Below are 16,492 nucleotides of genomic sequence, written 5' to 3'. Positions count from 1 at the left end.
CACACTCACACTTCTTTGTTAAAAACTTGTAGTTGAATTCTATATTATTTAAATAAATAAATTAAAAGATGAGAAAACCTCCCATGATCCAACGTAATTGTAAAATCACAAAAAGATAACAAATTAACACGGCGAAAACTGCTGCATAACAGTTACGATTAAATCTGCCAAAATTAAGAAATATCAATTACAAAGAAATAGGGGATAAAAAGAAAAAACTGTTACAATTCTAAAAATAATAAACGAGCTTCTTTGTTAAAAAGCTGTAGTTGAATTTTATATTATTTAATTACATTAAATTAAAAGATAAGAAGCCCCCTATGATCCCACGAAATTGCAAAATCAGGCGTAAAAAAGGGTAACAAATTAACATAGCGAAAATTGCTGCAGAAATCAGTGTTGTCTTCTTGGGAGAAGTTTAAAACTCATCTAATTTCATCAAATGATGACCAGATTGAACGACCATGGATTGTTCTGGGAGAAGATTTGAACAAATAATGACCAGATCGAAGAACCATCAATTTCGATGACAAATTGCGAAAGAAGACTACCCAATTGGTGGTTGTAGGCACGAAATCTGAAGTTTGTCACATAGAAAAAAGGTTCTTTGTTCTCGTCATTTCAAATTTCTTTATCTTCTATTCGAAACTTGAACCGAATTTTAGTATAACCAAATCAATTTGGTAGACGAAATTTGATACACGATTTTGACTTTCGCCAAAACAATAAAGTTGAATGAAGATGCGAAGCTTTTTAATGATTGATTGGTACAACAGACAAAAGATACAAGACAAATGAAGGAAGGTGTTAAGAAGAGAATCAAGAGTGTTCCTCCTCAAACATCACTTCACAATTTGTCTGTTTGCAGGCAACGATTTAAAAAAAGCAAATTAATCTACTGTTGCATATGTTTTGATAAATGTTATTTCATTGATATAGGTTTAAATGATCGGGGAATTTTTACAAAGTACTTAATGTTCTCTTATTGAATAAGGATCTTCATCCGATTTTGTGTGTTATCTGCTGTGTATGAAATACTCAGTGAATTTTTTATTATTCAGTGATAGTGCTATGGTAAATAAGGTTGTCCGGCTGAAAGATGTTCTGAACAACCGTGGAAATAGGTGAAAAAAAGGTTGATGAGTAAATGGTTATGAAATCACCGAATAGGTAATGGTCTAGATTGAAGTGGGTATCTACGGAGAAATTTGCAATTTTAGTTTGCCTCCTTATGAAGAAAATGTTTGCGTTCATGTGTTTTCCATATTAGCTGTGTGTGAATATGAATGTGTAGTGAATTTGGGAGTCTTTGAGGTCGCTCTGTGATGTTCAAAGTTGCAAATTCAAACAAGTAGAAGGAAAATTAGCAATATAATATTTCAAGGAGTTTTTTTGTACAACCAGAAAAAAATAAATAATATAAGATGCCTTCGTTTCAACAATGATTGATGTTTTATATGCGGAAAAAAGATGAGTTGAATCGCTAATTTCCACGGTTATTCAGTAACATCTTTCGGCCGAACAATCTTATTTACCATAGTACTATCACGCCACTTCATAATTTAGGTGATAAAGAGGTTGATGAGTAAATGATTATGAAATAACCGAATAGGCAATGGTCTAGATTGAATTGTGTATGTGCAGAGAAACTTGCAATTTTAGTGTGCCTCCTTATCAAGAAAAAGTTTGCGTTCCTGTATTTTCTATATTAGTTGTGTGAGAATATGAAATATAGTAAAAAAGAAGAAGAGTGAAACCCCACACTTTAGACAAAATTTTAAAAAATAACGAAATGGATGCCGAAACATATGCAAAGATAAATCTTTAAAGATGTGCATATTCCTCAAGTATAACTTTGTGCCTCTGAATGTCCCTGAGACCGAGAAAAAAAAAGCACCACATTTTGGAGAAAACTAAAATAATATAATGACACAAATGCCAGAACATATGCAAAGATAATCTTTAAAGAGCAAGAGAAAAATGTTGTAACAGAATAAAAGGCTTAATTTCTAGTTACTTTTCTTTTGCATTACGTTCCACTGCCATAAGGCATTCGATTGGTCAACAAATACAAATGATGCGGACCTAAAACAAATGAGAAAAATAATATATTAAAAAAGATTATGTTTCCCTGATCTGGAGAGAACGTCACATTTATATACCTTACTTTATCTTTTATTCACTTGTTCTATTATCTTTATCACATCCTAGAAAATTTGTTTATATATATATATATATATATATATATATATATATTTTGAAGTGCTACATGTTTTAAATGATACTTATTGCATATACTTTGAAGTGCTACATGTTCTAAATGATACTTATTAAGAGCGTAAAATATTGTCAATACATAGATCGAAACAATCATAAGCCTCTCTTATGGGTTTTGGATCTCTTTTGTCTATGTGTCCTAAAAGGATGGAGAGTAAAAAGAAGCTCCTTATATATTGGCTCAAAAACGGTAAGATATCGCCATGAAAGATGACTTAATCGACACATGCAGATAACATCTACCATGTCATTAAGTTTTTTTTATTATTATTTATTTGAAAAGGAGGACACTATAAATTTATAGCATGGGGTCGATCCATTAACCAAAAGTTCTTGGTACATTCATTTGAGAACAAATTAGTAAAGTATATTTTTTAGTTTTGCCTCTATGATGGTCAGAAAGAGAAAAAACAAAATAACTATTCGTGATGATATTGATGGTCCAACAAATACAAAAACCGGATCGAAAATTGAATATATTGTTTTTATTTTATCCCTAATTGCCTTCAACAATATTGGTCATCTTGAAGAAAATGGTTATAATTAATAAATCCATGCTAATTATTCCTTTTTATCAATTGACATTGTGGAAAATCTCTATGTGGAATAGAGAAGCTCCTAAAATACCACAAGCTAAAAATTAATAATGGCGGCGAGCAATCCAAAAGCATATCAGTTATTGCATATACTTTAAAAAAAGCAAGTTTTCATCCAATCATTCTAAGCTCAACTTTTTTCTATTCTTTATGTTGCTCTAGTTCTAAAGACTAAGACTTGATGTTTAATCCTACCTTACAAAAAAAAATACCTAATGTTTAATCCAAGCTAAACCAATAAAGTTACTTTGGAGGTAAACATGCCAAATTACAACACCTAGAAGCACAATCTAATAACTAAATTTTGCATTCATAACCTATTCAAAAAAAGCAGTAGATAAATGACGATGAGAGGAACTTACTTGAGATGCTTCCTAGACCACCCAACATATCTTGATGAGCCTCTTATAGCCACTAATTTATTTTCATCTTTGTACCTCGCAAACCAACTATGTGCAATCCTAGGAAAAATCTTCACAGATGCATGTTTACAACTTCTATGAGGTTTGACTAACTGGTTTATATAGTGACATCTTATTAGTTTAATAATTTTAAATAAAACTGCTTGGAACATTACAATGCCAATTTTCCTTCTACTTGTTTGACTTTGCAACTTTGAAATCACAGAGCTACCTGAAAGACTCCACAAATTCACTATCACACTTGCACCGTCTTAGGGACATTTAGATAGACAAAGTTGTATTTGAGGAAGATGCACCTCGTGATGGAACTGCATTACATTTAACGTTTCGCAACCAGCTTAATATTCAGTATTATTGGGTTCTTCTATTTTTGACTTGCTTTTCGCAAGTGTACCATGAACATTATGGAAGTTTATCATTATATTTCTACATTCATATCATTTATCTTACACGTGCAAGATCAATTTTTCACTTACAGTCTAAGTCTTTCTTTCTATAATTTCTTATATCATCAACTCTTTTTGGAGATCCTTTTTTTTTTCTTAGCCTAATTCTGCTGTTGTTGTATGGAAAACAGTTCTGAAAAAAGTTTGTGCAGAGGCAACAACAGATATTAGTCTTCATGCTGTCAATTCAAAGTTTATTCATTGGAGTTTTATTTTGAAGGGTTTTATTTACATATTTTTCTTTCCATAAATATGGTTGCTGTCACTGAATTCTGATCCTTAAGCCATACATTTTCTTATATTCTTGAATGGCTTGATAAGAAAAGTGAGGTGATGATATTGTTGACAAGCTTTAGCCTCAACTCTACGTCTTTCCTACTTCTATACAAGTCCAGTTATTATGTATTGTGAATAACTTTTCGAGATACTACAAGTAACTTTTGTGAGGCTTAATAACTATTTTTTATTTAGTTATCATATATATTTTTCCTTTCAAGACTCTTTTGTCTAAATTGCTTTGGCTTTACCAATTTTTGTCTGTCCCGTTTATATCGAGTTATTTTCTCTGTTCAGCGACAAAGCCGCTGAAAACATAAAAATTAAAGTCATTCTTCTCATTGTTGGGTTAGAGGCTGATTTTGAAGTTCTTAATCCGGACGTCAGGCTGAGCAGCACAATCTTGAGGAAACAAATCCTCAATAAATGTTTATCGTCATGCCAAATAACACATACATTAAATTAAGGTTATTTCCGATAGACCTTCGGCTAAGAAACGGTAAAAATAAAGCAACAAGCAAGGTTGGTGTTGGAGGTTACATGGCATTGGCTCAGCCGACTGGTGCCTATGATATCCGAATACTTTGAATTGGAGATCTGCAATTTTGGATGAATGAATAATATCTCTATAGCTGCACTACAAAAGTTGGAGATGTACTAAAGTTTCTGAAATACATTGTTATGCTGATTGTTTTAATATGTAAACTGTATCTTAAGGAGAAGAATAAATCTTTTAAATTGATGTGAGAATTGATAAGTGTTTACTGTTGTCATATGCTTTGGATTGATTTTCTACCGAGTGTAATGCAAGTTTATCTAAGGTAAATGAATATTACACATTAGTGTTTATATGTAGCAACTATTTTATATGATAAACTAAGTATTACTAACATTTTTCTATATTATCTCGGTTGACACGTTTGAGAAAGTTACAAAAATAATTTACCCCATTAAAATCATTTATTTTCCATAATTTTTCTAAATTACAGCCCTTTCTTTGCACTAAAAGGCCATTCACAATATGAAGAATGCGTGGAGCATTTCAAAAATCCTTTACATTGCTTGCAACATGCAAAGCAAAGTAGTTTATAATGCTGTATAGTTAAGGTGGCAAGAAAATCTAACAATAGAGCAGTGAAAATAACGATAAGATAACAATTTTGTGAAATTACTTTTATTTAATATTTTTCGCGCAACGCGCGGGTACGTATACTAGTAATAGGTAGTAGTAAGGCCAATAGGCTTCCAAAACAGGAGCTTTAATTCACCATAACTACAACATTCAAACCATGGGTAGGAAAGAAAAGAGGAAGAAGACGAGCCTAACTTTAGGCAGAAAAAACAACAAATCAGTAGCTTAATGTATCTCGCTCCATATTACTTAATTCACGGTGAATGTATAAAGAGTCCATAAAGTTGTTCCTGTTTAGTGATACAATGTTTATTTGAGATGTCACAAATGACCTTTAGTAGTCAAAAATATGACCTTATGTTTAAACTCAATTATACAATCCAACCAAACATTATAAATAATGAAACCAGTTACAACTGGATCAGGGAACTGAATTATCTTCTGAGACCAGCAGATGTGACAAGCATTTAAATATAGCCAAACACTCTTCCTATGAGACCTGCTCAACATGAGGCATCTGCATGAAGAGAAACTCAAAAGATTTGCCTGATTTCTCGAACTCAAGCATGCTAAGAGCAACTTCACAACTTTGTGAAACAATAGGCTCGGGATCCTTTGCAAAATCCTCAAGAAGTGCAAGACATTCGGCATCTGCTATAGACCCAAGAGCTTCGGCTGCTTCATGTCTAACCATTGGATGCTCATTGACATCTTTAAGAGTCCTGGACAGGGCATCTGAAGCCTTTTTGTTCTGCAATTGACCCAATACATAAGCAACCTCATGCTTTAATAGAGCACTCGTTGAACCTAGAGATTCAATAATTGCAGAGATAGCTTCCTCTCCTCCATTGTTTCGTAGTGCAAAAAGAGCAGCATAGCGTTCATACATGCCCTTTTCTTCACTCAAAAGAACTTCCCTTAGGTCCTCAACGGAGGAATAAGCAGCAGGAGCAGCTGGGTCTACTGACAGAAAGGGTGACGACACCACTGTTGATGACCCGTTATCAGTTCCTACGTTCTTCAGTTCTTTGATTCGACTGAGAGCCAGTTCACATGTCTCTCGGACCTCTTGAGCTGGATCTGAAGCCAAACTTCTTTCTAGAAGTGAAATATTACTTTCCAAACCAATTGCACCAAGTGCCTCTGCAGCCTCATGCCTAACAATCGGATGCAAGGAGAAATCAAATAGTACTCTTTCTAAAGCAGGAATGGCATCAGCATCTTGCATTTGACCCAATGCGAATGCCGCCTCATGTGCCAAGAGATTTGAAGGGTCCCTTGTCGCATTAATAAGGGCATTTCGTGGACCTGAGCCCCGAAGGTTCCTCAGAGAGAAAAGAGCTCTAAAACGCTCTGAAATTGGTTGCTCTTGGTCCAGCAATCTGTCACATAGAAATTTCTCCATCTCCTGAGAGACTTTAAATGAACTTTTTGGAAGATCATCTTGGTCCTCCACTCCAACTACAGTTTCAATCTCATCAACTCTGACCTCCATGTATATGCCTAAGCCGGAGATTGAAACTTCGCAGGAATAATGTTGCCACCCGACCAAAATTTTGGCAATCAGCCTTCAAGAGACTTATGCACAGGCGTGGGTAGCAAATATTACTAACCAAGTTTGGATCATTAAACTATTTCTTCATCACTTCGATACCAAAACTAATAGAATTATGAACCCTGCAATTGAAAAATGCATGTTCAGTACCAAAATCTAATGAAACTATGATTTTGTATCTGTTGCATAACTAAGCTTGTTCATCTTTCATGTTGGAATCATTCTTGATATGAAGAATGGACAGATATGAACATAGAGGAGTAAACACCTTATAGAAGTAAAAGCAAAAGTATAGTGCTAATTTGCAACACGTCATCCAGTCAATTTTTATTATTTAGATTAAGGTCAATAATTATTTAGCTAGTGATTGAGGCGCATTTGTTCCCGTGGTTGTATGGCCAGTTAAGTATTAGGATAAGCAATGCATCCCACACAGACTGTTTCAATGCATCAATCAGTTGAACATTACGACTCAACCTATTCAATCAGGTTTATCAAGTTACCCACTTCAAGACACCTAGACTGATGCTGATAAAACAGATAACAATATTGCACAAATATGAAATCAGTCTGCCTACTTTGGGGTTACCCTTATTAAATATCTAGCACCGAATCAACCCTTCTTTACCTCTCTTAATACGTTCTCTTTTTCACTCTTTTTATTGATAAGTCAGTATAGGCTCTCTCTCCATTCTTTATCCTCCAAAACAAAGTATCAACAGAACAACTTAACCATTTTAAAAAGAAAAAACAAGCTCTGTAGCATCACGAAGAAAAATGAGATTCTTTTGTTATCTACTCCTTAAATTTTTATTAGTTCCACAGGTTCTTCAATCATATGAAACCACAAATATATGGACCCTGTGTGTCAAGCTAGTTCCTATTTAAACCAGTCGAGTTAATTTATCAATCACCTCTCTCATATCTCAGTTTAGAGCCAATTATGGGCCATTATTGGATGTTTCTCCTACTCCAGATATACCTTATGATTGCAGTTGCTGCAATACTTGCCATGCATATGAAAAATTCTCACTTTTTTCAGCAGTGGAATACCCACAACTACTACAAACTTCCAAGCAAAAAGTTCATTGAAAGCACAAATTTTCGTTCAGAAAATAACACATCAAATAAACAATCGTGAAATCAAACAGAAAACCGCCAAAAGAATCACTAGCAATAATCAGGGGTTAGTAAAAGAATCACATACCGTTGATATCTCAGCTCTTTCGTCGCAGCCTACGTTGCAAATTAGGTTCTCTTTTTGTCGATTAGGGCTAGGGTTTGATTTTGGGGGTAGAACGTGTTTTTAAGTTTTTGGGGGAAGAACGTGTTATTGCCACGTTCTGCTAAATACGGTTATTATTTGCAATGGCTAATATATGAGTAGTCACTAAAATATTTTAAGTTAGATTTGGCATAGAGTTTAACAAAGGGGAAGTGCACGGTTAGCTTTTATTTAAAGGTGTCTTTACTCTTTATTCACTGTTGTGCTTAATAATCTTTTATATGCCCGGACAAAAATACCCCTGTATTAGATATGGGTGTTGTGTAAATATTAAGGACATGATGTCCTTAACTTCATGAATGCTGTGTAAATATTAAGGACATGGTGTCCTTAACTTCATAAATGATGTGTAAAATATTAAGGACATGATGTCCTTAACTTCATGAATGCTGTGTAAATATTAAGGATAAAGTATCCTGTATTTGCACTTTCGTAATTAAACTTTAGGACATTATGTCCTTAACTTCATATGTACAGTGTAAATGTTAAGGACATGGTGTCCTTAACTTCATGAATGCTGTGTAAATATTAAGGATAAAGTGTCCTGTATTTGCACTTTCGTAATTAAACTTTAGGACATCATGTCCTTAACTTCATATGTACATTGTAAATATTAAGGACATGACGTCCTTAACTTCATGTGTGCATTGTAAATGTTAAGGACAAAATGTCCTTAACTTGTATTTGCACCGTCTGTTGTTAGGACATGGTTTCCTTAACTTCATGTGTGCAATAAATGTTAAGGACATAGTGCCCTTAACTTTATGAGTGTTGGTAAATATTAAGGACATGATGTCCTTAACTTCATGAAAGTTGTGTAAATATTAAGGACAAAGTGTCTTGTATTTGCACCTTTCGTTGTTAAACTTTTGGACATCATGTCCTTAACTTCATATGTGCAGTATAAATGTTAAGGATATGACGTCCTTAACTTTATGTGTGCAGTGTAAATGTTAAGGACATAGTGTCCTTAACTTCATGAGTGTTGCATAAATATTAAGGACATGGTTCGCTTAATATCCAAAAGTTAAGGACATTTCAGAAACGTTTGTCCTCAATATTAGATACCTAGTTCAATATTTCAGGACGTTTAGAAAATTATGTCCTAACGTTTACTTGTTTCACTTAATGTCCAGAAGTTAAGGACATTTCAAAAACGTTTGTCCTCAATATCAGATTCCTAATTCAATATTTCAGGACATTTAGAAAATAATGTCCTAACGTTTACTTATTTCGCTTAATGTCCAGAAGTTAAGGATATTTCAGAAACTGAATTTGATTCTCGTTTAATCCCCACAAAAGAAACTCAAGTAAGGAATACAACTTCCCAATAGCAGTACAAACACATCCCAATAGCTAATTTGATTCAATCTATTTAGAGAAGACAAGGGACATAATCCCGAGATCATTCGTGAATCTCAATGTCGTCGTTTTGCCGACGTCGGTCTCGTCGATCAGGTCATTCAACTCGACAAAGAATGGCGTCAGCGTAATCCATCTCTCCTTCTCTATTTTTCACTTAGCACTTCGCGATCTAGAATTTTTCCCTGCAAACTTTTTGTGTGTCATTCTGCTTCTTCGTTTTTCAGTTTGTAATACAACATTTGTGAAGGAAAAGAGATAGGAGAAAGGGTAACCCCGTCTTTTCATATTAATTTTAATAGAGTAGTGCCTACTTTTGCTCAGCATTAAAAATGCTAGATAAAAAGTAAATACCATTTTAAAAAGTGGCTACCCCACACCATTTCTACTTTAACAAAAGCTAACCTAAGAGTCCGTTTGGACATAGGGGTAAGTGTTTCTCACTTGATTTTGGTTAAGTCCCTTGTTCTACCATTAATTTTGTCATCTAATTTGTGATTTGGGGCGAAAAATTGGGGAAGAAGATGAAGTGTTCTTGAGTTAGAATTTTGAGATTTTGAATGGGATTTTGTTGTCGGATTTGAGGAAATTTGGTATGGTTGGACTCGTGAGTGAATGTGCTCGGGTTTTGTGACTCTTGTTGGATTCAGAGACGTGGGCACAGGGGTCGGGATTTGAGTCTAATTTAGTAGTTTTTCTTGTGGAAATGATTCCTTTAGCATATATTAATGGTATTTTATTGCTTCTGGCTAGATTCGGGGCGTTTGGAGGCCGATTCGAGAAGCAAAGACATCGCGGAGTAGGATTTTGCTCGGATTGTGGTAAGTAACAGTTGTAAATCTGATCCTGAGGGTATGAAACTCCGGATTTTGTATCGTGTGACTATTTTGGAGGTGACGCACATGCTAGGTGACGAGTGTGTGGGTGTGCATCGAAGGGATTGTGACTTGGTTCGTCCCATGAGACCGTGGAATCAAATAACTTACTATTTATTACATGTTCCCTGTTTTCATGGAAATTGACTGCACTTCATGTTAGGAATCATGTTTAGGCCTTATGTTATCACTGTTGAGACTTGCGAGATCGTGTACTTGCCGAATTGGCTGCTAATTGTTGTCTTGTACTCGGTCGTAGCTTTTCTTGCTTATTAAGCCTTTGTCTCTTAATGTGCATTGTTGATACATGATATTATCTCTGTTTGGACTGTTTATTTTGATTTCTGAGAGACTGAGAGACTAGGGAGGTTGATGACTGAGTGAGGCCTAGGGCCCAGTGGTGAGATATTATGGCACGTGAGTTGTCCGTACAGATTTTGATGTGATATTATAGCACGTGAGTTGTCCGTGCGTAATCCTTGTTTTGATATTGTAGCACGTGAGTTATCCGTGCTGATAATAGCGCTTGGGCCGAAGGAGCCCCTCCGGAGTCTGCACACCCCCAGTAAGTGTCGGCACCTATTGAGTATGATTATTGAGGGCTGAGAGCCGAGTGATTGAGCTGTTGAGATGACCTGGGTGAATGTTGTCTCGAGAGACTATATTTTCTTTCAATTTCGCTGCACTTAGTTGTTATCTGTCCATGTTGTGCAACTCTCCGAAAGACTTGAGATCTGGGTACTTGAGTACGAACTGATTTGACTTAAACTGCTAAATTTGAAAGCATGCCTATTCTTTACTAAAATTTGCTGAAATAAACTGTATTGCATAGCTCGTCACTGCTTCTCAGTTCCTTATTTATTTCTGTTACTTACTGAGTTGGAAGTACTCACGTTACTTCCTGCATCTTGTGTGCAGATTTAGGTGAGACCAGTCGCGGAGGTCGTTGAGTTCGTGCGCAGTTGGCTATCGGAGACATATGAGGTAGCTGCGGGCGTCCGCAGCCCTTGTCTCTCCCTCCATTATTATCTGTTCTTTCTATTTTGGCATTAGTGGACTATTGTAAACTCTAATTCTAAACTGGTTTTAGATGCTCATGACCTAGTGACACCCCGATGTCGGGCCATCTTTTCCGCATTTTATTTTGAGTTGAACTCTTTTATGAAGTTTCTAGTAGGAAAAAGCTTTAACTTATCTTTTAAGGAAATATCGAAGTGTTTTGGAAGTGTGTCGCCTTGTCTAGTACCACGATAGGCGCCATCACGACAAGATTGAGTTTTGGGTCGTGACAATATCCTTCATATATCTATATATCTATTATTTTTTGAGATACGAAATGCGGATATTTGGAAAATATTAGAATTAACGTTAAAAGTGTTATGAAATATTATTTTGTGGTGGATGTCTATAACTCCTAAAGAAGTTACTCCCACTACTCTTCTCCATTATGTAGATAACTCTCACTACTTCTCACCATTATAGTTGTAACTCCCACACCTCCATAACCTCCCCATGATTTTCCTCCATGATCTCAAATGTTTAATGTCATGTTTATGACATTCTTTTGTATGCCTCTATGTAATCCTATAAATAGAGGGTTTTGGCATCACATTGTATACACTTGAATACATAGAAGAAATAAGATTCTCTCTTCTCTTCCTCTCTACATTGTTGTCTATTTTATTATTCTATGGTGTTACTTTCAGCTAAGTTTCATAACACGTTATCAGCACGAAGATCTAACTAAATATGCTCTCATGCTCTAACTAAATATGCTCTCATTTTTGTAACCTCCGTATAGGCATATATTGTGCACTATCCTTATACTACAATTCTGTTGCTAGAAGGAAATAAAGGTTTCACTAACTGATTTTTTTTTTTTTTGATTAGAAATTTGTGGTTTCTTTACATTTTCCTTAAGCGTGAAAGGCCGAGAAAGGTGTGCTTGAGAAATTAGCAGGACCTTCCAATGGTAAGATGTAAAATGGAGATCAAATTGGGGTGAATATCATTGTTGCCGTCTTCTGCTGCTTCTTAGTTGATAACTCCACTACCACCTGTCAACATAGCGGTTCTGACGAAAAATATCTTAAGTCAGGTTTGGAATCTAATGAAACTGTTTCTTGGCTGAGCAATCTAGATGTTACTGGAATTGAAGCCACTGGGATGGATGCTAATACAAGCCAATCTTTTGATTTGCCTGTGTATTATACATGTTCATGGGCAGTCATTTCTTGGCAATTGATGGAAATGTTATTTAAGGCTCCCCGTGGTTAAAGGCTCAAGGGTGATGCACTATGGCCTATTATGCCAAAGGTTAAGGATAAGACGGTAGGTTTTAAGTTCCACCGCACCATGAGGGTAAGACATCGGGTTCGAGTCCTGGTGTACCATAATGATAAGAGTTGACTTCGAGTCCCAACTCATTATGGTATAACATACTTTTATATGGGTAAGGCATTGGGTTTGAGCCCCAATGCACCATATTGATTATATAATGAAAGAAAAATAATGTATCTTTCATGAAAAGGCATGAAATGTCCCACTTGATTTGCTCCATTCTTGAAGAGAATGTGATAGCGGCGCATAATAAGTCTAAATGAAGATAAGTGGTTGGCCAATAAACGTGGGCGTGCCAAAGATCAAATAATAATAGTCATCATTATGGTAATTGTAAAATGAGAACAATAAGGGTTCTCAAAACAGTCATTCAAAATGTGAAGGCAATGTTTACCATCAAATTGGTGTGGAAAAATAATAAAGCACGTCGCTGATTATGATCCATTCCTTGAAGAGAATGTGACTTGTGATAAGCATTGAGAATGCAAACTCATTCATGAAGGTGAATGTGGCAATATGTGATAAAAGTAATGAATAAAGACGTGCAATGCATGATTGAATAAATACTATAACTCACCTCTACGAGAGGTTTGAGAGAAAGAAAGATCATAAACATTACTATGTGGTTACACGAATATGTCATTGGTCGTGTACATGTGGTAAGCCGAAAATATTTTGTCACGCCTTACAAAAAGTTATTAAAGACAAAATTAAAGCAAGAAAAGATTTTGCTTATGATGATTTTGACCATGACAATTATTATGATAAGATAATTTTCTCTGTGGAGAAAAAAAAATTCACCACTTGGATGGTATTATAAAAGATTTGTAGTGCAAAATTATTGAGAGCTCCAGAAGAGCGAAATTGTTACTACCTGAATAAATGAAATTATTCTTGACATTGGTATTGTAGTAAGTCTCAAAAGAAACTTTTTGAGTTTCAAATGTATTAGCCAAAATGGTTGGCATGTTGAGACTATAAATGAAAGAAAGATTGATTATCTTCATATTACTATAACATACCGGGTAAATATAAAAGGTTGCCCGACTTTTCTTCTATCTGTACTACAGATGTATAAGCATGATGATGGAATCACATGCCATAGTAAATTAAATATTTACTGAAATAAACAACAGTTGGCATGACCGGTTGGCCATCCCGGTTCAATTATGATGCGAAAAAATTGATTGAGAATTCACATTGGCATATATTGAAGAAATAGAAGATTTTTCAAGAATTCTCTTGTGCTGCTTATTCTCATGATATACCAGCTAAGGTTGGGATTGAATCTGTTGATTTTTGGAACGAATAAAAGGTGATATATTTATGGGCCCAGTCACCTGCCATGTTGACTATTTACTATTATATGATTTTAATAGATGCATCTATTGTATGGTCGCATGTGTGTTTTCAACTTGCAGTTTGGATTTTGCAATTGATTGCTCAAATTATTAGAGCAGAGTCCAGAATATAAATTTATCTTGATAATGCTGGTTTAAATCCAAGTTGGTTTAGCAGAGATTGTATGCCTCCAATTATAGCTAAACCATTGGTTATGAGAACAAACTTACCAAAAAGAAATTTGGTATGTGATGTATTATTTAATATAGAGCAACACTTGTACGCATCTAGCCAAGTTATGATAAGTTCTCCCAGTCACAATTGGTTCAAGGTCAGGAACCAAATAATTTCCATCTTGAAATATGGATGTGCTAAATGATTTAATTGTGCTGCCACAATGCACAAAGATGGGTTCCGAAAGAAGGTTGGAAAATATGTTGGTGATCCCGACATTAGGGGGAGGAAATGGGCAGCTGAAAAAGTGATACGTGAAATGAATTATTATGAATACATCTAGATCCTCGTACAAGAAAATATGAAATTGAAGTTCAAGTGATAATTCATTTGCAAAATATTTCCATGCGCATTTGCTGACCCAAACTAAATGTCATATTTCAGCTACTAATGCTCCAAATAGAATAAAGTCCATGATGGACATAGTCTATGGAACTCTTGAAGCGTAATAGACTAATCGGTTCCAAAGATAAAACTCCTTGAAGAAGGAGAGGGGCAAATGTTCAAGATGGTCATAATAAGGAGGCAAGTGCTTTATAAGAGCACCATGACATAACATTTTATAAGACCTCATGGGAGAGGCTCAGGTACCTGAAAATAATGAGATCTCGATAAGTTATGTCTTTATTATGCAATGATGGAACCGATGTAAAATGATCGTTGACGATGTTGTTAATATAATGTAGCGCTCAATATTATTAATATTGACGAGGATCTTGAGCTCAAATATGTCATGGAATTTGGACAGATAAATGATTGGCCAAATGAAAAATATGCAATGAAATTGACTTCACCTGAAAAATGTGAAGTTGGACGGATAGTCCCTACACATGAAAGTGAAATGAAAAATCAAGTCGATAGACATAAAGACGACTTGTGGCACAAAATTCGTAAATATCTTGTATTAGGAGACATGTTCTCCTGTGGGGAGTGGAGTCATTTCAGATTTTGGTCTGACAATACATTTGATATGTATATAATGAAAATCCTTGAATGATTTAAATTGTTCTGAAGCATATTAAGGTTCCCAAGAAATTTATTAAATAAATCTTCGGCAGATCCTTATGTAGATTAGAGAGATCATGACATACATGATTTATTTTTGTGTCTAGTGCAATTGGTACACTAATATATCTGGCTAGAACCATGAGTATAACAATATGCTAGCAAGATATAGTTTTATTTCAATGTGGAGATATTGGAATACAATTAGTATTATATTTCAAAAGGAATACTTGATTTAGATTTGTTTATTCTAACAAATATCGCCAAGATTTTGTTGGTTATGCAAATGCAGGCATTTTCTGAAGTTCGTTCTTCAAACATTCTATTTGCATGTGAGAGTACTGCCATATTATCATATTACAAGGCAGTTAATTGTTGATACTTATTCAAGTCATGCCAAGATAAGCAACTGATAAAGCAAGAGGCTCAACACACAACAGACGTGTGACTTGACTTTGAAGAGAAGATTCCAATAATACTGAAGATAATGTTGTTTGCTTATATCAATTGAAAGAAGGACTATCGAAGGAGACAAAATAAAGCACATTTCAACAAATTTGTTCAAGTGATAATTTGACAAACTTCTTCACAAGATATTGCGGATCTCAATATTAGAGAAGTTGTTATACAAGCTTGGAATTCGTCGTCTCCGAAGAATAAAGTGATGTTTTCATCAGGGGGAGGCAAATACGCGCTGTACTCTTTTTTCCTTAGCTAAGATTTTATCCCACTGGGTTTTTCTGGCAAGGTTTTTAATGAGGCAGCAAATAATGCGTATTACAAGATATGTGTACTCTTTTTCCTTCACTAAGATTTTTTCCCACAGGTTTTTTTCTTAGTAAGGTTTTAACGAGGCACATTATCTATAGACATCCAAGGGGGAGTGTTATGAAATATTATTTTGTGGTGGATGTCTATAACTCCTAAAGAAGTTACTCCCACTACTCTTCTCCATTATGTAGATAACTCCCACTACTTCTCACCATTATAGTTGTAACTCCCACACCTCCATAACCTCCCCATGATCTTCCTCCATGATCTCAAATGTTTAATGTCATGTTTATGGCATTCTTTTGTATGCCTCTATGTAATCCTATAAATAGAGGGTTTTGGCATCACATTGTATACACTTGAATATATAGAAGAAATAAGATTCTCTCCTCTCTTCCTCTCTGCATTGTTGTCTATTTTATTGTTCTATGGTATTACTTTGAGCTAAGTTTCGTAACAAAAAGTACTTTGAAGTTGAAGTTAAAATTAAAACGTTCAAGTATTTGAACATGAAGTAGGGCAGGCATCATCTCTTTCAGCGTGCTAACTGATTCACCTGATGTAAATAGTATTAA

General features: G+C 35.0%; 1 protein-coding gene across 1 annotated transcript; it reads right to left on the bottom strand.

Moving 5' to 3' along the window:
- Positions 5,369-8,066, bottom strand: LOC109231302 (deoxyhypusine hydroxylase-B-like). The gene is made up of 2 exons (XM_019396925.1): positions 7,912-8,066; positions 5,369-6,826 (listed from the first exon to the last, which is right to left on the bottom strand). The coding sequence occupies exon 2, from the start codon at positions 6,642-6,644 to the stop codon at positions 5,640-5,642; it is 1,005 nt and encodes a 334-aa protein (XP_019252470.1). The 5' UTR covers positions 6,645-6,826; positions 7,912-8,066; the 3' UTR covers positions 5,369-5,639.

This window comes from Nicotiana attenuata, chromosome 8, assembly GCF_001879085.1.
Source record: "Nicotiana attenuata strain UT chromosome 8, NIATTr2, whole genome shotgun sequence".
Classification (NCBI taxonomy): Eukaryota; Viridiplantae; Streptophyta; class Magnoliopsida; order Solanales; family Solanaceae; genus Nicotiana; species Nicotiana attenuata.
Note: the sequence above shows the minus strand (reverse complement) of the source record. Positions and strands in the feature narration are given on the sequence as shown.

Coding starts and splice junctions, on each gene's coding strand:
- LOC109231302 (XM_019396925.1), bottom strand. CDS start 6,644: ATGGAGGTCAGAGTTGATGAGATTGAAACTGTAGTTGGAGTGGAGGAC.